Raw genomic sequence first — 27702 nt, 5'->3', positions numbered from 1 at the left:
TATTGTGTTCAGTTGTTACCCAACATTAGTACTGTACAAAAATATTGGACTTTTGACTCAAAATCTTACATTTTACATTCATTGTATAAACACCCCAGGCAAGAACGTTTGTGCCAATTCGTATTGTGCAGTAGCATTATTAACATTAAGTGTTTTTATTCGTATTGTGGTACTGTATATGGCCCAGATGACATCACACAACTGAGAGCCACATATGGCTTAGCTTTGGCACACCATGGAGTATGTTATACTCATTATAATTTTTCTTTATATTAGCATAACTATAACCCGCTATAGTGACATACATCAGCTTTGCTTAGCTTTGGCACACCATGGAGTATGTTATACTGTACAGGTTCATATCAGTTATTTCCATAGTGTCTATGGTCTTTATGGTCTCTCGATATAGCTTGGCATTGTGTAGGCTGTGAACATTATCTGTTTAACAAAACATGATAGTTACTTTCACTTTGTGACAACTAGGTCCAGTCTCCCGTGTGTTGCAGCATACTGCCTATAGCTAAATATTGCAGGATGTAAATAATGTAAACCATGCATTAAATAGGCTAGTATTTACACTAATTGATGTATATTGACAATTGTATTTTGTAATTCTCTGAAATGACCAGCAGAGGGCCACCAATACTAGTACATCTTTAAACATTAAAAATACTAGCCTACATAATTTAACTGAACATTCATTACGTCCAGACCAATAAATAAATAAACAAAAATAAATAAATAAATAAATAAATAAATAAATTCTTGAAACTGCTTGTGCTTATTTATTTAAATAAATGCTACTGGTTTGGTATTATGTTATCTAACTTAATGGCATTCTTATGTAAGTGTGACTCCATTGTTCAAATGCTTTTTTGGAGCCAGTGAATGCAAGAGATTTTATTTCAAGAAATCGAACTCGATGTGAACGGTTTCCTCTTCAGCCAATCGCTGCTCGTCAGGTGACGTCACTTGATGAAAGGGAATTCTGCATCAAACGCGCAGCAGATCAGATGAGATCAGATCACACAAGACCGAGCCGTTCGTGCTTCCGGATCATGCAGTTAGACCGTTCTTGTTTTCACATCGGAGTTTGTGCATTTGCAGATATTCGGATTAACATATGGAGGGGTGTAAGTGAATGAACAGCTCGTTTAAAGCGCTCTTGTCCAGGACGTGTCTGCAGCTTTGATGTGCATGCTGATGGGAGATCAGATTACAGGCATCAGACCGCAGCCTTTCATCTGAGCTTTTACTTCAGGGCTGGACAAGGGACGGGTTCAGACCTCAGCGGCGAGCGCACTGGATCACATCCCGAGCAGCTTTCCGTAGGAGACGCGATCTCACGAGCGAACGGTATCGGTAAGAAAGTCTTGCACAGAGTTGCAGCGCTGCTTTGACCACACATGATATGAATTAAAAAATCAGTAGCCTACCTTAAGAAATCTACACGACACGCGCGCGCGCGCACACACATAGTGCAAGTATATCTTATATTTAATTTAAGAGACCTATTTTTTTCATTCGTCCAGTAGGCTACACTCTTTTTATGTGGGGCCAAAAAGTACAAACAGAAAAAGTTATCCATATTTTATACTATGCATTATTATGTTTTGAAGCCTGGTTTCAACATGTACACAACGCAATGTAGTATTACATAAATAACAACAACAACGATAGTAATAGATCTCTCTCTCTCTCTCTCTCTCTCTATCTCTCTCTTTCGTGGATATAAAATATATAACCGGCAAGTTAATAATTATCTGCCAAATTAATTTTTTATTTTTTTTTTGTCTTGAAGAAGGATTATTATTTTTCTGATTTAGCCAGTTTTAATAAACAGTTATATATAAGGTTAATGTCAATATGTATAGGTGTTTACATATAATATACAAATTTGCTATGTTCTTATGTTTTTTTTTTGTTTGTTTTTTTGCAACTTTTCTTCCAACTCGGTCAGTGTTAAACCTCTTTAAAAATTAAACATTTAGGCTACAGATTATACCTTTTTATCATGCTTTATTATGAACATTGAAATAGCACAAAAGGGTATTTATTTATAATAATCATTGTTTGCTTGGAGTTCACACCGATTTGAAAGATAATGCAAATAGTGTCCTCCATTAATCATTCATCAAAGGATTTGTGCTTTCACAGTGTATGTGGGAAAGACCTTTCACAATGCCCCGGGCTCTGATCCTCTCCACTTTTCCTCTTCAGAGGATACTTGTCCTTCCGCTGTGTGTTATGGTATGTTTCATTCATATTAACACCTTTTGCTAACTTGTAAACTTTAAGAAGTAAAAAAAAAAAATTCTCTAAATGACTGTACACTTCCATTTACACTATCTTTTACTTGCACTCCAATTCGGTAAACCTCCAGTGATATTATGGAATAATTAATCATCTTTGTTTCATGTTCCTCACAGTTTGCAGTTATGGCAGAGGAGAGAAGAGACTGCAGGGAGCAGGAATACAAGGATAAGTTTGGAAACTGTATTCCCTGCCGGCAGTGTGACGCTGGACAAGAGCTATCCAAGGTTTGCCAACTCTGCACTAGGTTATTTATTTTTTGTTTTAGCCTAATTTGAAACATTGGTGCACATATAAAATGTGTTTTTTTTTTCTTTTTCTAAAAAGAAGACAAAAGATTAAATCAAGAAATAATATCCGAAGCACTCAGTTCCTTTGAATTGGTTCCAATTAAGCTTAATTCTGGAATTCTTTCCGTTCAGCACCTACCACAGTCAGATTAATATGCAGATATATTTAGACCCTTATACTTTGAGTATATGTGTTCCTGTGGCTCAGTGGTTGAGCATTGCGTTGGCAGTGCAAAAGGTTGTGGGTTCGATTCCCAGGGAACACGTTAGGTAAAAAACAATGTTAGCCTGAAAGCACTGTAAGTTGCTTTGGATAAAATGCATAAATGTAAATGTAATACGTTTGCGATTAAATCCGGGACGGAGAGACGCGTTCCCATCAGTTTCACACAGTTCATGAAAGACTTCCAGACCAAACTGGCCAAAAGCAAAGAGTTCACCAATAAAGAGGGGATGCCAATGTTTTGAATAGCTTGTCCCGACCGATTATTTATTGCTTCCTTCTTTTCATAAAGAGAGAGGGTAAACCGCTGTTCTCCTTTGTAGAGCGCTGGCCATGCTTTAATCAGTTACACCCACACTTCTTTTCCTCTCCTGCTCACAATCTTCTGTTTTTCCTTCAAGCCTTTTAATGTCATTGCCACCCATGAGAATTTCAAGGCCTTGTAAACACGGCATGTTAAGAAATTAAGTGGTTTTGTACTACAAACCTAATCTAAACGGAGGTCTGGGGTATTTTTGAAGTGTGGAAATCATTACACAGTTTATGCCTGCGTAAATCCAGGTACATCAGGCTGGTGGATGTATACAAATGTAGTGCACATGCTACTTTTAACCGCACGACTTTCATGTCGGTACACATGAACACACACTTATTGGTTATACGCTTCAATGCTTCAGATGTTTTCGGCCAATTAATGCTTTGGGGCCTGAGGAGGTAGTGAATGATTGCCTACTTTTTCCATTAAAGTACTTGTGGTTTACCCTATTCTTTGGAGCCAAGGACAATATCATATGGTGTTTGAGTTAGTTTCGATGTTAAAAAAACTTTCTCTTATCTCAGTTTAATATGCAGATACTAGTAGGAGTAGGTTTATTTTCCAAAAAAGTATAAACACTTTGTCTATGTGGTGCTATCAAAACATTGCTTTGTTTGTTTGAACCTCTCGACCCGCCCAGCAACAGCTCAACCAATGGTGTAGGTTTGGGGGCGGGGCTAGCTGTTTGTTGTGACCAATTGCAGATGGGAGGAGTGCTGGGGAAACCTGTTTAGAAAGAGTCATTATCTTTACTGTAGAAATCACACTAAACCTTAGAATAGCTGTAAGAATGACAGCAACACCTTAACATTTTTGTTGTTTTAGTGTCTGACACTTCAGGAGCTCTTCTAGATGATTTGTTTTGTAAGAGCAGAAGAAAAGTTCACATGACGCCCTTTTGCTTGTTTCTCAGAGATCCCTGACTAGTCAAACAGCTTGTAAAACCCCACCTACACACTGTTTTTCATCTAAAAAGACGATAACAGCCAAAGATAAAGTTGCGTTGATAGGCATTTTGTAATTGTTAAAGTGATAGTTCACACAAAAATGAAATCACTTACGTCGTTCAAAACTGACTTTCCTTTGTGGAACAGAAAAGGAGAATTAAGGATGCAGATTCATCTAGTAGGCTGTTAACCACTGCAACTGGATCATCGGATCTCGGGAACTGAATCAGTTTGATTTGAGAACGAATCAGTCAGGTGGTTTTGTGAACTCAAACAATGATTCAAAGCTTCAGTACATAAGAAATTGACACTTTAGCGGCATCTTGAGGTTGATCACAAATATTTAGTTAACAGTGTTTTAGTGATGTTTTATGCATCGCCTGCCATTGATGAAGCGGTAACACAAGCTCCAATATAAGTTTTATATTTTAGGATATAGATTTTGATGCAGTGTGCTTCACATTTGAGACAGAAGTTTCACAACTGTACTGCCCATCACTCTTGAAAAGATCTGACTCAAAAGATTTCTTCACAAATCTGAAAAAGTTGGACAGACAGGAGTTTGGAACAACATAAGGGTGAATAAATGATGACTTTCATCGCTTTTCAACTATTGCTTTAAAGGATTCTGGAAATAAATCAGGACTTTTTATGAATTATCCTCTCAACCCGTCAACAAATTCATCCTTATGCAGATGTTCAGTTTCTTCAAAACAGACCTCATAAACATTCACTCACATTCCTGACTGCTAAGCGTCATGGAGGATTGCATCTCAGTTTTTTCAGCAGCTAAATGAAACCCGTATTAGCAATAGTCTTTTTTGGGCTTATTTTAGCCTTTTTAATAGATTTTAATATATTTCAATTCATTAAGGAAAGAAAAAATAAAGAATAAATATATATATTTTTTTTTGCATAGACACTAAAGTCTGTTTTAGGATCATTGATATTTTGCATTGTTACATTATTTTTATGACAATTAAGTACATATAATGTTTATATATCGATCGAATAAAGTTTACATATTGTTGCAATGCAGTGATTTATTTTTTATTTTTTAAATACTGTATTATTCCCAAGCTGAATTTATTTTAGCAAAATATTATTTTCTTCTTTTGATTTTGGGGTGACAGGTTTCATGAGATTTAACCTTAAAGCTTACCTGTTGGGTAGAAGTTCACCCTTTGCTTTGACAGGAAGTACAGATGAGCAATACTTCAGCATAATTTAGTAGAATAGAGTGTTTTTGGGGTTTGGATATGATTACTTCAAAACACTTGTGTGTCTGAACTTGCTTTACTCCGTGCAGCTTTCTCCTCTATCACACATCCATCCTGCTGTTTTGCTTGGCATTCTTACTCAAATCTGATCCGGAGATAGAGGAAAAATGGTACTTGCAGGTACTGGTTTGGTGAGTCCTCTTAGACAGGATTGTTCCTGTGTGATTCTGGACTGTGAAAACTTTTCATTTTATAGCAAAATCATACATATCTGTTATTAGAGGCTAAATAACTATATATAATTTACGTTGTACTGTACTGTTCAAATGTCTGTACACAGACAGTAGTTTGGCCTGGGCTTATTGTAACATGCCTGCTTGGGCATTATAGTGTGTATTGACCTCTTTTGACCTCTTGACTTTTTTGAAAACAGCAACAGGAAGCAGGCAGGAAATGATGTGCGAAACAGGATTAGGAAATGTTGCAAGTTGGATTTAAACACAGATTGCCCGCATGAGCACTACAGATCAATTTAAGTATGTGTGCGAACATGGCTCTGCCAAAACATTATTATTATATATTATATTGGAGCAGTTCTGCCTGTTTGTTTGACGGGAGTTGTGTTGGGGGGAAACCACTAGTTTTTGTTGTGACTGCCTTTGAAAGTTTTTGTTGAAATGATAACAGGAGAGGAAAGGAAATGATGGGAGAAACGCTATTAGGAAATGTTGCGAGCCAGATTTGAACCATTATGAGAACCTAAGCCACAACTGTGACACATAGACACATTCTGAGCAATATAATTGGGAGCCTGAATCCTCATGTCTTTTTTCTTAACGTCTAGCTAGGATTATGAAATGTTGCGAGCCAGATTCAACCTCTTTTTGCCCGTATGAGTACCACAGATTGTGGTGATAACTACTAAGCCAAAGCTCTGACGTGCAGACACATTCTGAGCTATATTAGGGAGCCTGAATACTCATTTACTTTTATCTGATGTCCAGCTAGGATTGTGAAATGTTACAAGCCAGATTCGAACTGCCACTGCTCTTTTGGGCATCACAGCTCATAGTAATAACTACTAAGTAATGACTATGACACATAGACACATTCAGCTTTTGATATTTGTTTATTGAAATGACAACAGAGAGTGGATAGGAAATTATGGGGAAAACAGGAATAGGACATGTTGCGAGCCATATTCAAACTCCAATTGCCCTTTTGAGCACACAGCTCACAGCAATAACTGCCAAGCCATGTATCTGACACATATACACTTTCTGATTTTTGTTTATGAAATGATAACAGGGAAAGGACAGAAAATGTTGGAGGAAGCAGGATTAGGAAATGTTGCGAGCCAGGCTCGAACTCTAATTGTTTTTGTTTTTTTGAGGACCACATTTTACAGAAATAACTACTAAACCACAGCTCTGACACATACACACATTCTGAGTCATATTCAGAAGCCTGAATCCATTTGGCTTTTATCTGATGCTAGGATTATGAAATGTTGCGAGCCAGATTCAAACTCCTGTTGCCCTTATGAGCACTGCAGCTCACAGTGAACAACCACAGCTTTGACACGTAGAACCATTCTGCTTTTGAGATTTTTTATTGCAATAATAACACAGAGAGAGGAAAATGTTGGAGAAAACAGGATTAGGAAATGCTGCGAGCCAGATTCGATCTCCCTTTGCTGTTATGAGCACCGCAGCTCACAGTGATAACGACTAAGCCACGGCCCTGACACGTAGACACATTCTGTTATGATGTTTTTTGCTGAAATGATAACACAGAGATGACGGGGGAAACAGGATTAGGAAATGTTGCGAGCCAGATTCAAACTCTTATCACCAATACTAGCACCACAGCTCACAGTGAAAACTACTAAGCCACAGCTCTTAGACGCAGACTCACTCTGAGCTGTTTTCGGGAGCCTGAATAGCTTTTATCTCAGGTTCAGCTGTCCGTTTGAACTTCGAAACACTGGAAGATCCCAGCAGCACACTCCAAGAGACAAACCACAGGGGGTTACAGAGCTCCTTAGATTTCTCTTTCCCGCTTCGCTCTCTTGTTGATTATCTCTCCGGGAATGGCATCATGCCTTCAAACAGAGTGACCATACCTTTTTTATTCACCGTCCCCCCCGATCCTTCATGCCCTGCTGGAGAGGAAGGTCTTATATGTGCTGCGGCCAGGCAACAACAGCTGTCTTTCTGTTCAGGCACCCTATATGCATACTTTTGAGGGCCTGTGTTGAGAGAGCCAAATCGGTCTTCTCTAACCATCTGATCCCCGGGCCAGGCTTTGTGGAGAGCTCTTGTCATTGGCTCTCTCATGCAGGCCAGTAATTCATGTGTGCCCAAGCTGGGAAACTGGATCGAGGTGTAGAAAGAAGGCCCCTGTTTGAAGCCCATCTCCACGTTATTGATATATGAGCCTCTTCTCTAATCCAGCTCAGTGTGGTGGAAACGCAGGCGGGTCACGGTGACCTGACTTGGGAAGGGGCAGCTGGGAAAAAACAATAGTGCAGGGTGATATCAAACCACAAATGTCCTCTCACTTTTCTCCGCATGACGCTTCTCTGCTGGAATGTGACTGGTGGGAACGGGATTGTTTGAGGAGATGTGTTTGTTTAATGGATCACAGTTACAGATTGTGCTGTTTATAAAGTTGAAGATGCATCTTAGGGCAGATTTCTAAGATGTCAAGAAGTCTTTTTTTTTTTTTTTTTACTTTAAAAAAAAGCTAATAAAGATATTTTGTTGTTTTTGAAAGAAGTGTCTTATGCTAACTAAGGCTGCATTTATTTGTTGAAAAATAAAGTAAAAATCGTATTATTATTATTATTATTACAATTTAACAATTTAATTACAGTTTTTATTGTAATATATTTTATAATGTCATTTATATTTGGTGCTCAAGAAGCATTTCTTATTATCAGTGTTGAAAATAGTTGTGCTGCTTAGTATTTTTACGGAAACCATGATACTATACCATTCAAAAGTTTGAAATAAGTAAAAAAAAATTAAACAAAACAAAAAAAAGGACACATTAAATTACCCAAAAGTCACAGTAAAGACATTTATAATGTTACAAAAGATTTAAATTACAAATAAATGCTGTTTTTAACTTTTTAGTCACTAAAGAATCATGAAAAAAAGTATCATGGTTTTAACAAAAATATTAAGCAGCAAAAACTGATAATAACTGATTATAACTGAGCATGTGATACTAAAGACTGCTGACTGCTGAAAATTCAGCTCTGCCATCACTGGAATAAATTACATTTTAAAATACATATTCAAATTGAGACTTTTTTAAATTGTAAAAATATTTCACAGTATTACCATTTACAGTATTGTTATTATTAATATTATTATAAGTACTGAATTGTTTTATTATTATTATTTTATTATATTACAAATTTTAATTATTGTATTTTTATATTAAAATTATGAAACATTTTCCAGCCTTTGACTGGTAATTTATATTAAAATAGAAAATGGTCATTTTAAATTGTATAAATATTTCACAATATCATTATTTTATTATTTTGATCAAATAAAATTTAACTTAATAAAATAAATGTGCATTTTTAAAGCAATACTTTATACACAATAAATATTATATCGTCTATGTTGTTCCAATTTCAAATCTGTATGACTTTATTTCTTATGTGGAACCCAGAAAAGAGATTTTTGAAATGTCCTAGTTTTCTGATGGCATCCAATAGCTTTGTGTGAGAAACTAACTCTAAGTCATTCACCAGAAATCTTGCTGCACCCTGTATGTCAGAACTCATTTGTGTCAATTGATTCCAGATATTCTGCATTGGTTCTCATAATAAAGTTTGTAAATATTTTTGCATGAACTATTGTTCCTTTAGCTGACACGTATCGAGAACACAAGATCTTTTAGTCAGAACTAGACTTAAAACGGAAAACTCTGTGTTTTGAATTAGTGTCACATTGCTGGTGGGTTTCATTAATAATTGCCTTGATTGATCTTGATTGATGAATTCTGTTGCATGCTTGCGTAAGGCATTATTTGAATTCCATGAAGCTTTGCTTCACTTATGGTTTGAGAAATCTGGCTCAGTGAAAGCTGAATATATGCCCGCAAGATTCCCAAGAATTATATCAATGTGGAAAGGATTAAAAACAAACAAGCATATTCCAGAATGATTACTGTCAGTAGAGTTTTGAAAAGACTCTGGTATTGTTTATTGAAGTGGGTGGATTGGAGGAGGTCAAAGCTGTTCTGAGTAATGCTAATTAAGCAGCACTTTAGATTTCAGTTTAGATTCTGATGCTTGGAAAAAAAAGTTTGCTTACATTTCACTTCTTAATGTCAAACTCAATGTGGCAAAACATGCTGTACAGAAACATGCCCAGCAAATGTTGTTCGTCACAGTTGGAGGAAAGACCATTCTAAACCCATTAGAACATCTTCCCAGATGAATTTTCTGTCTCACTTGTGTGCATAATAGGCTACTAGTGTTTCGTTGCTAGTCACTAAGCTAAAAGCAACTGAATTCTGTTCTGTTGTTGTAATCCTCACTCAGTCAGCTGAAATGGGGAGCTTGCTCATTTTGCTTTCCCTGTGGTCTCTTTGTAACGTTTTTCTTACACCTTGCATGTGTACGGCACAATTTGCCTCATATTATTACACAAACTGCACTGTTTTATTGAAATAGGCTTGTATTGAGGGAACAATGTCTCGTATTATTCAAGAGCACTGAGAATTCTTCTCGACCCCACAGCTAGACGTTGAGTCCTCTCCTCAAGTTTCTTTCATCATTTGGATTTGTGTACATACACAGAATGAATCTCATGAAACCTGTCAAGAACATGTCTGGGTTGTATTTCACTAAAAAAAAAAAAAAAAACAATTTTTTTATAATTTTCTTAAACAACATGAACCTTAAATAAATTTTGAGGAACTGACATCTATACTAGATTTCATCATGTTTTAGTCAGCCTCATTTTACACATTTTTATTTTTAACAATTACAGTTATCTATAAGAAGTCTCTTATACTCATCAAGATTATGTTTGGTTGATAAAAGTATAGTAAAAACAGTAATATTGTGAAATATTGTTACAATTTAAAACAACTGTTTAATATTCTAATTTTAGAATATTGTTGTAAAATGTAATTTTTTTAAAAAATATTATTTATTCCTGCAATCTTTTATTCTAATTAAGTCCAGCCATTACTCCAGTCTTCAAAGTCACATGATCCTTCAGAAATTATTCTAATATGCTAATTTGCTGCTTGAGAAACATTTTTTTTTTTTAAATTGGTATTATCGATGTTGAAAACAGCTGCTTAATATTTTTGAGGAAATTTTTATTTCTTTTATTTGAATTTTTTTTGGTAATTTGTAAAATTCTTTATACTGTATTTTTTGATTGGTTTAATGCTTCAAATTTAATTTCTTTAAAAAAAAAAAAAAACAGACAAACAAAAAACTTACTAACCCAAACTTTTGAGTGGTAATATCTGTAATTTAGCTTTTATCTTAATTTTATATATTTTTCATATTAACAGTGTATTTATATCATAATTTAGTCACAATGTACAGTATAATTGATTTATAAAATGTAAAAATTATAAAATAAATTATAAAACTGAATTGCAAAATTCGATTTATATTATAATTAAATTTTGAAATTTTTATTTAAATGTAAAATTTGTTGCATCAATGATTCTGTGGTTAGAAACTGTGTTTGCATTATTAAATCTTGCAAAAAAAAAAAAAAACTTTAATCTTAGTAAATCTTTTATTTTAAGGGCTTTCTCTTTCTGTGTTACGCTTACCACAACCTCTTAATATCAATATCTCTCGCACACACTTGAGCCGAAGAGAGGCCTGACAAAACCTCTGCAATAAACTCCCAATAAACCAACAATGGGCGTCCCTGTGGGCCTTTCTGTTTCAAATGCGGAGCCCTTCGGGGGCCCGGAGCAGAAGGCTGTTCATTGATCCCCTGAGATTATTGCCTGTGTAAGATAGACTCTCTCAAAAGAAGCTTGGCCTTTGTTTAGCCGGGGGATCACACACACACACACACACACACACTGTGATCATTATTTCATCTCGGTCTCTTGTTAGTCCACATTGGTGCTTTTCTTTAGCCTGGCTCTCTCTCGCCCTTCCCTTCCTCAGCAGTGAGATATCTTGCGTTAATCCTCACAGGAATGTGGCTTTGGCTATGGGGAGGATGCCCAGTGTGTGCCCTGCAGAGCCAGTCGCTTCAAAGAGGACCGCAGCCTGCAGAAATGCAAGCCCTGTCTGGACTGTTCCCTCCTCAACCGCTTCCAGAAGGGGAACTGCTCCACCACCAGCAACGCCGTATGCGGAGACTGCCTGCCCGGGTGAGTCAGCCATAGGAACGCAATTATATAGAATAAAGGACGATGGGCGTTTTCCCAGACCACATGCTTAAGTCGGTGTGTATTACACACCGTGTAAAGTTTTCACAGTGATGCTGTAGAAGAAGCATTTTAGGTTTCTCAAAGAAACTTTCAGTGAGCAGCTCTTACCATTTTTTTTTAGTTAATAATCTACACTCTTAAAAATAAAGATTCTTTTTGGCATTAATGGTTCCATGAAGAACCATTTCACTTTCCATTCCAGAAAAGACTCTTTATAGTGTTCTTTAGATTATTAAAATGTTCTTTACACCAAGAAAAATATGGTTCTTTTAGGAACTATAACTGAAAGGTTCTTTAGAGAACCAAAAAAATGGTTCTTCTATGGCATCGCTGTGTAAACGTCCTTTTGGAGGTTTATTTTTAAGAGTGTAAAGAACTTTTTCTACTATAAAGAACCTTTTGTGGAATGTAAAGATTCCATGGATGTCAATAAAGCAATAAGCTCCAAGAAGCCGTGGTTTACAGTGAATTTATAACAGCTAAAGAGCTTAGCACCCCCTTAGCTGTTATAAATTCACTGTAAATCACGGCTTCACGGGGCTTATTGCTTTTATAAAACGGTTATTCCAAATATGTAGTAAGGTTTCACAAAGTAAAATAGAGCAAATAAAGTGTAACAATATAAATAAAAACAGTATTCTGTAGTTCCTCAGAAACAGTTGTGGTTCTAACAAAGTGGTTGCTGAGCCACACAGAAGTAAACAAAGGTGTATGTTTGTAGAGTAATTTACAACAGCTTCGAACGTTGCTCAACCAATCAGAATCAAGGACTATCCATTTAATAAAGGCTCTACATCAATGGCAAAAAAAGAACTTTTATTGACTCGGTTTTAAACCCGACTGACATGAGTTACATGCACTTTCACCCTCCAGCCTCAAGTGAAGCCCAAGATTTCTCAGTTTAAAGTCCAGGTCAGGGAAATAAACTCAAGGCCCAGACATGCCCTCGAAGCTAAAACATGTCAGGTTTCTGAAGACCTGCTTTTCGCTATCGCTGCAAGAGTTACTGGTTTCCTCACAGAAGCAGATAGGTTTTTAATAACTTTTGATTACCCATAATTAAGTGCTTTGGCACAGTACGACACGCTGAAGGCAACTCTTCACATTACCGTCAAAGTTCATCTGCATGATTTTAGAAAAATGTGTTCTTAAGGCTGTTACTGTAATGAATGCTGGAATATTTCTCATACTGAAAAAGCATAGTTTTACAGTCAATGCTGATTCATTAATTAGTGCTTTGAAAAAATGATTGCCCCTGATCCATATGTACATTTGTTTAAACTTTCGAATGGTCGGGTATGCAGTATTATTTAAAAAATTAATCGTTATATGATGCAATTAATTTAATTTACATTTTGAATTGATTGTCGTCCCCAAAATTAAATGATGCATTATCTATAATAATATTAATATGCATATAAAAACAAATTAATATGCATTTTATTCTTTCAGGTTTTACAGAAGGACGAAGTTGAGTGGATTCCAGGATATGGAGTGTATCGCATGCGGAGATCCGCCACCACCATATGAACCAAATTGTGAGCACATTTATTTATCACTGCTGAATGCAAACATATTAGAATCCTTGAGGAAAAGGATTGATTTCCGTCAGGTCACAGTTATAGCTGATTTGTTGTTTTTTTGTCAATTTTTTGGAGGTCTGTAGCCTCAGTTCTCTCTCACTTCATCAGAAACATACAATCAAAAACATACATAATAAAGTACACGATGACAGATATTTTTAGTGTAATCCTTTAAAAGGGGTCATCATATAAACAGCTGCATTAATAATAATCTGTGAGATGACGACCCACTCAGTCTTGGTGATTCATACAGCAGTGTTTTACAATCAAATAAATGGCTCTTTTTACAAGTCAGAACACAGGCATAGGTACTAAACATCTCTCTGTGTAACTGTTCGAAACTGCATGGCTTTCTTCTGCAAACACACACTGGGTATGTTAAACACGTAGCATTTCACAAAGCAGCGCATTGTTCTCCAGCAGTCTGTGGCGCTAATTGTGCTCTTTTTACCCGCTGTTGAGTGCCATTGTACGGAAGCTTGTGTCTTTGGCAGTTATGCAGGGAGAGACATGGGGATCTTATACCTTCAGAATTTAGTGAGACTTCCAGAAGTTGTTTAAGACGTTTGCAGCTGCTGCATGTGGAGATGAGCAGCACGTTTGTAGAGCAGAGTTTGAGCCAGGTCTAACACTCCTGCGCCAGATGCATGGGAAGACGTCCTGTCACACAGGTCAGCTCGACTTCTGGATGTGAAGAATTCAATCTCTGTGTAAACTCTGGCTTATTATGTAATCATCAGGCACTTCTTTTTGGTTTATTTTAGAAGTCTTTAGAGGAGAGAACACCAGTATGTTCTTTAGCTATAAGTGTCCTTTTTTTTAGCATTTTAAAATGTCCATTTAAACTTTTGTTGTTGTTTTTGCAACAACAACAACAAAGTTTAAATGTACGGACACTTTATAGCAACACAACAAATGGACAATTTTTACAACAACAAGTGATAATCTGAAAATAAAATAATAAATTATAAAATAAAATAAAATAAAATAAAATAAAATAAAATAAAATAAAATAAAATAAAATAAAGGGAATTATATAGAATTTAAAATGATTTATTGGTAACCACACGGGTTTTTCTTTTAATAACTGCCAATAAAAAAAAAAATTAAATAAAGAATTCAAACTTTTAAATTAAAAATAAAATGTCTTGTTTACTACATTAAGTCAAATAAATAAATAAATAAGAAAGTAACTACTACATTACATTGAGTAGTTCTTTTAATATATACCCTAAATGTATGTTAATAATGGCCATAAATTATAGAATGAATTAAAATATAATAATTAATATAATTAATAATTAATAATAAACAGACTTTAAATAAAATAAAATACAATTAAATATAATTAATAATTAATAATATAATTAATAATTAATAATAAACAGACTTTAAATAAAATAAAATACAATTAAATAAAATAAAATAAAAAGCTGTGGCTTCATACAGAAGATAAAAGTATTTCTTGGTTACTATGTTAAGTGTTTCTTTTAATAACTGCCATTAAATGATAAAATAATAATAATAAAAATAACATTATAAAATTGTGAGTCTGTTATCGGGAATTATAGCGCATTTCAGCATGCAACAAGTGTCTGAATGCCGAATAGTTGACATGTAATTGTTGGTTGTCATTTGTTAGGAAAGTTTAAAAAAGTTGCAGATTTCAGAATGAGAAATTTTGCAGCCAGGTTTGAATAAATGTTCTTTTTGGACTGGGGAAGAAGGTTTTGTGATACAGTATTTTTGCTTTGTTTGTGATGCACTAAGATCAGAATTTCCTCCAGGACCAGCACTGGTGTAAGTGCTCAAAGCTGCTCTGACCCTTTGTGCGTGCAAATGGCTGAAAAGACTCCCGAACGTTCCTCTCCTCTGGCATTATCTGACAGAGGGTGGTGAAAACTCAAAGGCCTGATGGTTTTAATGGCCCCCACGTCGGCCCGGGGCGAACACGCAGCTGAGCGAGGAAGTCTGTCTTTAGAGAGGTATATAAATCCAGAAACACTGTGGTCTCCTTGGCCCATCCTGAGAGCGAAAGGAAGAAAACAGCATTTTATGGGTTCCTCTAGCTGCTTTAATGTGTTTCATCTGCTGCTGTCTTTTCTTGTCATGGGATAGCTCTAAATATTTGGCAAAGCCCCTCACAGCTGTCCCATCTAAGCATCTGAACTGATGTGAAGCCAGTCTATGAATGGGTCACATGAGAGCCGGGCGGCTGCTGGGTTGGTAATGGGTGAGCGTAATATAAGCTGGCATTTTTACTTTTGCAAACACCTCTGTTTTAACTTGAACTTTAATTCAAGCTCAAAGCTACTGAATTTAGAAGCAACCCAGCATGAAAAGGGACTTGAACTTGTTGAACTTGGATGTATTTTTCATTGTGGTGCTGTTCAGTCATGGGAAGATCTTTCATGTAGTGTATCTCTGTTACATACTGAAGAAAGCTTGGACCGCAAGAGTATGAAAGCAAATGAGTGCTTTGGTATTTGACCTGAAGGGGATTACATCACATTGGATCAGTCCATAGATCATAATTAGCGATTGCTTTCATCTTGGAGTCTCATGACTTGTGGGTCACTGATGGACTTATTTGATTAGTCTGGGCTAAAAGCAAAAACTTAATATAACAGTAACAGCTCTGATCTAAAACCTGCATTGAGTTATTGGTAAAACCTGTAAATAATGTTTAAAATAATAATAATAATAATAATAATAATAATAATAATAATAATAATAATAATAATAATAATGTAAAATCTGCCAGTAAGGCTGATTGTTACAACAACAACAACAAATATTCCAGTAAGAGCAATTGTTATAACAATAATAATAATAATAATAATAATAATAATAATAATAATATTTAATTAAAAAGTATATAATATAATATGATATTATAATTAATAATACATACTTAATTTACACAAGTATATTAAGTATAAATATATAATATGAGATTATTATACTGGACTATTATTATTATTATTATTATTAAGTATTATTGAATTGTTTAAATTGAATATAATAATAATAATAATAATACATATAAATATACATATATGTGTAAATATAAACATACAAGTAGTATATATAATACTGCATAATTATACTGTGATACATGTTAAATATACACAAGTACTGTATATTATACATTATTATATAAAATATTTTAGATTTATTATGGTAGTGTATATTATACATTATTATATAAAACTGATTATTATTATTATTATTATTTTGAGCATGTATGTTATTATTTTTGATTGATTATTATTATTATTATTATTTTGAGCAGGCCTGTCACAATTATTGATTAATTGTCTGAGCGTGGTTATTTTTTCATCCGAATAAGTAATATATTGTGGTTCTTTTACATTATATTATGAATAATAAATGAAATAGATATTATAAATATTATGCATTGAAAAATTAATTATTGTATTATTTTTTTTTATTTTTTTGCATTTAAAATCAGATAATGTAATATATTTAATAAACAAAAAATAACGGATTAGGTTTATACTGTAAGTGGCATGAACAAAATCGTTAAACGCTGTTATTTGTAAACACAAAATTAGGTTTGAGAACAGAGCTAAAATAAAAAGCATAAAAGCCAGAACCTTGGCAACTAATGAAGTGAATAATAGTTGCTCTTATATGGAGCGTTTAATCAGCAAGCCGCATGGAATCTCGGGATCTAGATCAACACAATCCTCTACACTACACACCCCACAGTTGTTTTCGGGCTCAAGGCCATGTGTTTGAGTGTGGCATTCTCTAAAGTCAACAGGCGCACATATCAAAGAAATCAGTCTATTGGCTCACAGAGCGCAGAACAGCGATAGTATCAGCAGGTGAGATCTTTTCAAGGACCACCCTTTGTCTGTGTTTGCTGCAGCTGTGGCCAGCTGATAAGAGGGAAACGCTTTGGTTTTTGGGTGAGGTGAAGGGAAGGAGGACAGCATGCAGTTGGGCCAGAGACATGACAGTGAAGATAGAAGTGCCACTCTGAGCAAACTGTGAAGTACATGCAAAGAATTCTGGTGCTTTATGTTAATCTGCTACTCATTCACACTCTGTATTTCAGTCTCCTTCAGGTTTCATGCATATACAAATTTGTAATTTATTGTCTTGAGAAAAAAACTTAAAAAAAAAAAAAAAAAAAAAACAGGACATTATTGGATAAAGAGAATGGAAATGGGTTCAGGACATGATGCAGGTTGGACTCACTTATATGAGCACCAAAGCGCAATGCATGCTAACCATTGCTCCATGGCTTTCAAATCTACAGAGCCTCTAAGGCAGGGTTCCTTAAATCTTGCCCTGGGGGGGCAAATGTGCTCCAACCCTGATCAGTTCATCATTGAATTCAGTGATATCATCATCCAGCTCAGTTCTGTTTAAATAGTATCTGTGCAGTCAAGTTGATGATATCACTGTAAATGAAGTGTCCCCAACTAAGCAAGCCAGAGGCGACAGCGGCAGGGAACGCAAACTCCATCGGTGACAGAATGGAGAAAAAACCTTGGGAGAAACCAGGCTCAGTCAGGGGCCAGTTCTCTTCCAGCCAGACGAAACCAGCAGTTCAATTCCAGGCTGCAGCAAAGTCAGATTGTGCAGAGGACTCTTCTAGTTCCTGTGGTTTTGTCCCGGTGGCCGTCTGAGACAAGGTCTTCACAGGGGATCTGTATCTGGGGCTCATCTAGTTGTCCTGGTCTCCGCTGACATTCAGGGGTGTCGAGGTCATTTCTAGGAAAGTGCAGGAAAGTGGATTTTGTGGGCCAGATTTGAGGATCCAGGCCCTTAGGTGACATTATGATGGAAAAATTATGAAATTGGAGTAAAAATTATATTTCAGCACTTTCTTACACAATTATTTTATTTTCTTCACTTGCAAAATATTTGCATTCTTTGGAAAATTATTGTGTTACCTCATGAAACATTCCATCACAAAAGTTTTGTGTGCTAACATTTTCCAAGAGAATGCAAAGCATTGAAATATAATGTTTTTATCTATAACCATGTCCCTTTATAGGCTCCGCACAAAAGTATTATACTTTGGCAAGCAAATTGTCCTGAATCATACCTCAAATCATGTGGATTGATGTGATATGCACAAAAGCTATTACTTTGAGTAGCTCTTAACCATTTTTCCTGGAAGAGAAGTTTTTTTAATGGGATACAATTGATTGTTAAAAATGTTTCTATTGACTTTAACTGATTTTTTTCTATTATTCTGATGTTGATTTATGAATTATGGTATAATTTAACATACACAGGATGGTTTCGTGATTTATCTGGGATTTTCTGGGAACTTTGAATAAGAAATATAACTTTACAGCTGGCACAGGACAAAAGAGGATTAGTCCTGTCAAATCTACTGGAATATTTTACGTTGCGCAAACTAGTATTTGCTTATGCTGTTGTAACCCTACCTACACATCTAAATAGAAAGATATAGAACTCGCAAACTGGGGTTTAACTGTACAGTGTCTTTTAGGTGATAAAGAAAAATCTTTGGTTTTAAAAATAATCTAAATCAAATATCAGTTGCTACGCTTGAAATACGGTTTAAATCAGCACTCAGCAGCATAACCTAAAGATCAGATGAAATTGCTGAGATGGGTGGCATTTGATCTTTGATTTGAAACCAGGGCTCATTGATGTAGGTTTTAGGAAATGGATAACTAAAGGTCTAACTGCATTGCACAAAGGCACACATCTCTAACAAAGAAACTTCTTTTGAGGGCTCAAAAGAGCACTTGTATCTGTGAAGGCCAAGCCCATGTTTACTTAATGATTAATTTACCATCGAGCAAATAAAGAATGCTTGTGTTCATCCAATGAAAAGATGTTTAAAAAATATCTGGTTCATATTTAACTTCATTATACCAAAATAATACTTGGGCATAAAGAAGTCCTCAGGCTTTATCTCTGTGAGTTGTTGTCTTTGTTCCAAAATCTGACCGTTTAGGATTTGCAGTAGGCATGTCTGTACCGTCACTATACTGTATGTTTTGATGTATTCTGGCCTTTCATATTGCTGGTATTGAACAGAAAAAAAACAATGCAAAACTCTTTTGCATTAAACTAGATGTTTGCTTTTTTATCAAGGAATCTTTGAAGTGTGCAAAACCTGTCACTACAATTCCAGTGAGATGCCTTGAAGTTGCTAGTCTATCCAAGGGTCCAAAAACACTTTGGGAACCTTAAGTTTTAAGAGTGTTTTACCCAAAAGATGTGTAGTATGTGTTTTTGACTGTTGTGCTGTTAGCGAAGCAACATGCTAACATCAAGCTCTACTAAAATCAGCAGATTTCATCAGTGGCTGTCTACTTTTATATCCGCTTTGGTTCTGGAAGTATTTTTCCCATTCATTTTTCTCATAGGAATGAGCCATGAACCAAACCAACCGACTACGAGGTGATTCACAGCATTACAAACTTTGAATTGAAGCAAAAAAAAAAGTATTTCAAAATGGCACGTACAAGACTATATGTACTTTGTTTCGATAACTACAGTGACATGAAGCATTGTAAATTACATAAATGTATTTTAGTATTTTGAGAGTGTAGGGACTCGTCATTCGCAGTCCATGAAAGTGGGTGGCCCCTAAAGAGTTATTTTGTTATGATTTGCTTTCTATTTGGTGGAGATTTCTTTGCACAATCATGGGCAATGTAGTTTTTCACTGTTGAACATGCTTCAGCAAAAGCATATACCATTGATTAACGACCTCACTGTAGGACTGTAAGATATGTTTCCCTGTGAAGAAAATGAGTTTTTAAGTTCAAAACAGTGGTTCTCAGAGTCAACCAGATAGTGAAGTGATTAACTGTTACTATTGAAAGAACCATGTATGTGAATGTACACACTTTACAGCTCGCCATGCAGCCGTTTTACTAGTCCTAAGTGATGGATACATTGATATACACACCAGATAACATGATAACCCCAATTATCTCAATGACTTAATAGTCGGTGTCAGAAGAACACTGACTGTAAAACCCCTTCTTCAGGCTAGATCAGTCACTTGATAGTCCCTCACTTTCCTCAGATGGCTGTTGTCTTCAGGGTAGGGAAGGCTCTGTAGACGGTGACATCAGAGTTCCTGTGGTGCCTTCAGACTGTGGCAGCTGTTTTCTCAGGCTGATTACACATTCCCAACCCGACTTCAAACATATAGTAGTGACCGCCCTCGGCCTTGATCTGCCTCTTAATAATGGGCTCGCTAGACTGGCAAGTGAAGGCCCGACTGGCCCGGGGTGAAGGGGTGAAAAATTATTGGTAGGCCAGGAATGTGCCCTTCACCTTCAGGACATTTCTGCTATTTAAACTGTGTTTTCTTTGGAACAGATTCCCAGCCGCAACCGCAGCGAGATGAGATTTGTGACACACACACACACACACACACACACACACACACACACACACACACACACACACACACACACACACACACACACACACACACACACACACACACACACACTCAAGCTGGGGTTTTTGGTTTTGGCAGGTTCAGTGGAAGATGAGACAGAGTGGGTCAAATGGTGGAAAAATGGAAACTGTAGTAGAATGTAAAAGTCTCTTCAAATAATGACAAGGTTTTATAACACTATTATAAAATCCTATAGGAAAATATTGAGGGATCTTTTGGTGAATTAAGTCCCTTACATATTACTAACTGAAAAGTGCGTTCTTCGCTCAGAGGCAAACTGAAATTTGAATTAGCTGACAACGGTTTACTCTTTATGATCTCGGATCTCTTTACGGTTTTTGATCTCAAGTTTTGCGCTTGCAAGCTGTTTCAACTCACCGAAACAAACTCCAAAAGCATTTGCTTTTCAGCCAGATTTGTTTAAAATGATCTCACACCCATTTGTTATTGGATTTCGCTTAAAGGGATACTCAACCCCAAAATGAAAATCTTGTCATTAATCACTTACCCCCATGTCGTTCCAAACCCGTAAAAGCTTTCTTTCTTCTTCAGAACACAATTTAAGATATTTTGGATGAAAACCGGGAGGCTTGTGACTGTCCCATAGACTGCCAAGTAAAATACACTGTCATGGTCCAGAAAAGTATGAAAGACATAATCAGAATAGTCCATCTGCCATCATTGGTTCAACCATAACGTTATGAAGCGGCGAGAATACTTTTTGTATGAGAAGAAAACGAGACGGCTTGTTGAATAAAGTCGTTATTTTTGTTTTCTTTTTGGGGTGGAGTATCCCTTTAAGTGAATTGGGCCCTTTAGCCCTCTGTGCAGTGTTATTTTAGTATTATTTATATACTATAATAGTTTTTATTCATATTTGAATTAACCTTTATTTTTTATATTTTCAGTTTAATTTGGTTAAATGTTTAGCAATTTTGTTACTTGGTTTTATAATTTTTATTAGTTTTTGTTTTAATATTGCTATTTTTTTTCAGTTGTTTTAGTTATTATGGTACTTCAGTTTGACAAGGCATCATTTCTATTTTGTGTTAATTTTTTTTTGTTTATTTTTTTTTTTTTATTTTTTTTATTTTTATTTTAATAGTTTGTTTTAGTTAATGATAATTGCCCTTTTTAAGATTTTTTTTTTTTTGATTTAGTCCTCCTCATTTAGTTCTCATTTTTCTTCAATTAGAACATTAGCAGAATGTCGACGCAGCTCTTTTTATACAATAAATTTAAATTAGGGATGAACCTGTCACATTCTTAAAGAAAAGCACTATAGAAGAATCATAATAGGTGTGCACAACACTCTTATGGTGGCATTTTATTTTTTGCAGCTTGACAGGTCCTGGTCACTATTTGTTCTTTTATGTAAAAGCACATAACACACATTCTGTCTGAAATCTCCTTTTGTGTTGCACGGAAGAAAGAAAATCTTACTGTATGAAAGTGAGTAATGGAGTAAAACCTGAACTGGATTCCTCAGTGACGTCACTTCCTCTCTCTGCTGTGTATCTGTCAGGTATGGGGCGAGTAGATTTTGTACCTGTCCAGCCTGCAGTGACCAGCCCCAGAGACATGGCTCTAGCTGCGGTCATCTGCAGTGCGCTGGCCACCGTCCTGCTCGCCCTCTTCATCCTGTGTGTCATCTACTGCAAGAGACAGCTGCTGGAGAAGAAACCAGGTAAGTCACATCTGCTTTCTCTTCTGATTACTTATCCGTGTTATAGTATAAGCAACATGTTTTATGATCGAATATCGAATAAATGTATAATTGTAATAAATGTATAATGTATAATTTGTGCTATTAAATGATCTCTATTCGTGCTATTAAAGTATCTCTAATCACGCCTTACACATATTTACAGTACTATGGTAACTATGATTTTGTAGTTACATACATGCCAAATACCATCCATAATGACTACAGTTTTTTGTATATGTGACCCTGGACCACAAAACCAGTCTTAAGTGTCCATTTTTCAAAATAGAGGTTTATACATAATCTGAAAGCTGAATAAATAAGCTTTTTATTGATGTATGGTTTGTTAGGAGCGGACAATATTTGGCCGAGATTCAACTATTTGAAAATCTGGAATCTGAGGGTGCAAAAAAAAAAAAAAATCAAAATTAACAATGCATATCACTAATCAAAAATTAAGTTTTGATATATTTACGGTAGGAAATTTACTAAATATCTTCATGGAACATGATCCTTACTTTAATATCCTAATGATTTTTGGCATAAAAGAAAAATATATCATTTTGACCCATACAATGTTTTTTTGGCTATTGCTAAAAATATACCCCAGTGACTTAAGACTGGTTTTGTGGTCCAGGGTCACATATCTGTAAAATCATAATTCATGTGGGAGCTTTCTTTCGTCATGCATTACAAGGATTTCATGATTTAGGGTGTAAAAAAAGTAGTTAAATATTATATTTTAAACTTTTTTTGTCGTGTTTTTTTAGTGTTTCATGTTTTTAGTTTTAATATTTTTAGTTTAGTGTTATTATGTGGGGTCCGAGTTGTCTTGTCTGGATCGGAGAGCTCTGGAGTTTTCCCAGCCGCCTTGTTGTCACTGCCGTCCCGGATCAGGACAGACCTGCGGTGAGCTTCACACACCTTTCGGAAGTCTTACTGTGTGTTCTCTCTGGAGCTCCTGGACGAGTACGAATATGTCAGTTAGCCAGTAATTATCTGTCAGATGAGCATTTTCTCACACACAGTTCTGGAGTGTCACAGGAATGATGATCGTCATGACATTAGATTGATGTGCGCTTTGTTTTCCAGGTCCTGTGCACCTGATCCCGTCTCTGTGCTGCGATGACAGCTGGAGCCGGAGCCGCGGCCGAGAGACTCGTCCCTTTCACTCCAACAGCAGTCTCAGTGAAGGGTAGGTCCTTCAGCCAGACACATTCACATTTAAATGATGTTAAAGGAGCAGGTTTGGATCTGAGATTCGTACCTTTCACTCCAACAGCAGTCTCAATGAAGGGTGGGCAAAAACGTTGTCATTTCCGGAAACGTGAATCTTTTATGCGTTTTGCCTGTTCATTTAGGTATGTAGCAACGGCGTATTTGGGGACTGAAGGCAAGTCATAAATGCTGAACTGTTTGTTGCTTCAAGATGCAAAGTGTTTATTATCAATGTTGAAAACTGTTTAATATTTTCATGGGAACCCTGATAATTTTTTTCAGGATTGTTTATTTGAAATATATATGTTTTATAACATGATAAATGTCTTTACTATCACTGTTGTACATGTCTTTAAATAAATGTCTTTAGTGTCACTGTTGCGCTATTTTACTTACTGACCACAAACTTTTGCACAGTACCACACATATCATTTTGTGTCACATGTTTTTTGATTTTTTATTCTGTTGTGATGCTGTTTAATATTTTTATGGGAACAGTGATAATTTTTTTCAGGATTTTTTTTTTTTTTTGTACAGTGATAATTTTTTTTAGGGTTTTTTATTTGAATTATTGGTGAACAATATTTAAAAAAAGCAGTATGTGTCATTTCTAATGAAAAAGTATTAAGTATTTTGCTACTTTTTTAGAAAGTAACATAATAGTTGGCTTTTGTTACATTTTCTCATTTTCCATAGACTGAGACTCTCTCTCTATTCTAAAATATAACGCTTTGCTTGTGATTGATTGATTTTATTTAGAGTGGTATCATTATTTTAATAAAGTAAAATAAAGTGGGTATTGTGTAAATTGGGAAAATAAAAGGACACATTCTTGTATTTTTTTATATTATATTTTTGCATATTTTTTACAGATTGGTGAATCCCTCACTGGGAAGGAGGCAGGCAGATGTGGGATGTGCACCTGATGAGGCCTGTCCTCTCGTTCAGACCGGCACAATCTTAGACGCCCCCCAGAGCGGCTCCTCGTGTGATGAGGATGAGGAAGGAGCCCCGCAGAGCTCAGGTCTGACCCCAGGCAAACATTCGGCTCCTACAGCCACAGCTGTCTGCGACTGAAGGTGAGTGAAGCTGCGGGTCAAACGCAACTTATCCCTCCAAAGCGACTGACAGTAAAGGCATTTATAATGTTACAATATATGTTGTTCTTTTAAACGTTCTATTTGTCACAGAATCTCGAAAAATTGTATTGTATTGTTTATTATCAAAGTTTCCACAAAAAACATTGAGCGGCGTAACTGTTTTTATAAATGTTTGTTTTTTTTGAGCACTGAATCAGCATATTAGAATGATTTCTGAAAGATCACGTGACACTGAAGACTGGAGTAATGATGCTGAAATCTCGGTTTTGAATTACAGGGATAAATTATATTTTAAAATACTAAAATAGAAAACAGTTATTTAAATTTTGTAAATCTCCAGCAGAGGGATTATCATTAGTATGCTTTATAATCTCAACTGTTAACATACTCAAAATTTCACAAGAGATGAGCTGAATGGAAGCTGAGATGTTGAAACACTCAACCAAATCCAAAGCCAAAGCAAATGAGCAACTGACAAACTGTTGATGCCATCAAGAGCCGAGGATGGTGTGTGTACACATGTGATCACAGGAAACAAAAGCCTTATGGTGAAAAGCCGAACATGAAAGGAACAAATTATTCAATTTCCTTGAAAAACATAAAAGGTCCCTTTGTCAAACAATATCACACAACATGCTGGTGTGAAACACGTGAAGTCATACTCTGTTACCCTTCAAAATGTCACCAGATAGTAGTGAGATTTAAACACATTATATGGTGACGTAGATTTCAGTATTTAAACTTGATATGTGGGATTATAAACCAGAAAGAAAGAACACAGTACTATTTTTTTTTTTATGTTTTGTTATTAAAGGGATACTCCACCCCAAAATGAAAATGTTGTCATTAATCAGAATACCCCCATGTGCGTTCCAACCCGCAAAAGCTTAGTTCATCTTCGACGGGAACACAATTTAAGATATTTTGGATGAAAACCGGGAGGCCTGTGACTGTCCCATAGACTTCCAAGTAAAAAGTGTTCCCGTCATTTCATATAACCCAGATTGCACGTCTGATGGCAGATGGAGTATTCTGACGATGACTTTCATACCTTTAATGGATCTTGACACTGTTATTTACTTGGCAGTCTATGGGACAGTAACAGGCCTCCCGGTTTTCATCCAAAAAATCTTAAATTGTGTTCCAAAGACGAACGAAGCTTTTACGGGTTTGGTTTTTAACAAAATTTTCATTTTGGGGTGGAGCTTTCCGTTAAAAGGCACAAGGAGAATTTTAACAATGTTATGGCTGTTCATGTCTGTATAGTGAAAATAACTGGGGAAAGCTTGAAAATGACTAAAAAAAACACAAAAAAACAAAACAAAAGCAGTTCAAACATACATGACATGGAGGAAAAAACTAGATATCATGGCCACAATTAAGAATTCGTTTCAACTTGACTTTTCCACATGACTTTCATCCGTGGCCATGTTTTATTCATTTCATTAACTTTACTACTGTTAGTTTATGGCCACATTGCATTATTATTACTAATATTATTAATTTAGTTAAATTATTAAATCAGGGAAGGAACAAACTTTCTTCTGCGGAGCACAAAAGACCATATCTTGAAGAATGTTTTGGTTCCCATTGACTTCCATTGTATTTTTGGTCCATACAACCAACAATCTTTAAAATAAATTCATACAGGTTTGGGTGAACTTTAAAAGAGGGAAGGAATAAGTCAGTAATAGAAATTAATTCTTAATTTTGTGGTGCTTTTTGGAGCTTGAATTTCCCAGTTCCCATTCACTTTCATGTATAAAAAGGGTGATCTATCCCTTTAAGAGATCAGGCCGAATCTTGCTGTGCCTGTGCTAATTCACATAAATTAAAAGACTTCACGAGACATTTTTAATTTACTTTGACTGATTCAGTGCCAAGAGATTAACAAGTTCTTTTTCTCTTTTTCTCTCGTTCCAGGATGACCTGCTCTTATCTCACCTGTTCTCGGTCTCTGAGAGCCCCTCTGGAAGTAGAAAGAGCAAAGGAAGATCCCACCTCAGATTACATCAGGCCACACACACTGAAAACGTGTGTTTTGCCGTCATTCTCCAGTCGTGTGTGACGCATGCCAACAGCGGCCTAAAGACTTTATTAATGTGTAAACAAAACCACACAAGACAAAAGATTGCTGTCTTTAGTAAAGTAAGCAGTAGATGTTTAGTTATGTGCCCCAGCACTGACTCCCTGTTGAAGTTAAGGTTCAGCTGCAGGTATTAGTTGCAGTCGACCCTGAATGGTTTGCATTGCTCTTTGCAGTACATTCCAGTTCCACAGATCAACCTGCGCGTGTGTGTGCTGAACTGTAGATATTGTATTATAGGAAATTGAAGGACAATATTTTTATATTATACTGTAGATACCCATCTTGTGCCTTCACTCTTGTTTTTCGTAATGATGTATTGTGAATTCATACAAAAGTTATGAATTTTATTGCTCGTCAAATTTGTAAATAAAACTTTATAAGCTTTGCTGTATTGAATGAAAATTTCATGCACAAATTATATAAAAATGATACAAAGCACTGTATTTTTAGATATACATGGAGTAAATTAACATCACACTTTTTTTTTTTGAGGACAAAAAAAAAATTGTGTTTAATTACTAACAATATTAAACCACTTTTATCTCTCTCTCTCTCTCACACACACGTACATATATAATTTTTATTATTAATTATTAAATGAATTATATATACATTTATAGCCTACTTTCACAAATATTTCCCCTCCAAATTCAGTAAAAATATGACTTTTACTCAGTATTACAGTGTATTTTTGGTAATATAGTAGAGGAATGATACCAATGTTAAACTAAATTATTAACTTTTAATTCAGTTTCATACTTAAATGATTACATATAGTAATTATTACATGTAGAACCACCAATATTGTGTGAT

General features: G+C 35.5%; 1 protein-coding gene across 1 annotated transcript; it reads left to right on the top strand.

Annotated features, from left to right (window-relative positions):
- Positions 1–976: 976 nt before the first annotated feature.
- On the top strand, positions 977–27274 carry LOC109058334 (tumor necrosis factor receptor superfamily member 19-like). The gene is given in 10 exon segments (XM_042770929.1): positions 977–1362; positions 2158–2250; positions 2430–2540; positions 11515–11693; positions 13206–13291; positions 22303–22464; positions 23269–23391; positions 23575–23677; positions 24573–24779; positions 26724–27274. Coding segments are annotated over 8 exon segments (1059 nt in total). The 5' UTR covers positions 977–1362; positions 2158–2160; the 3' UTR covers positions 24778–24779; positions 26724–27274.
- The last annotated feature ends 428 nt before the right edge of the window (positions 27275–27702 follow it).

The sequence above is a fragment of the Cyprinus carpio genome, chromosome A15 (assembly GCF_018340385.1).
Source record: "Cyprinus carpio isolate SPL01 chromosome A15, ASM1834038v1, whole genome shotgun sequence".
Taxonomy (NCBI): Eukaryota; Metazoa; Chordata; class Actinopteri; order Cypriniformes; family Cyprinidae; genus Cyprinus; species Cyprinus carpio.
This window is presented reverse-complemented; position numbering and strand designations above follow the sequence as displayed.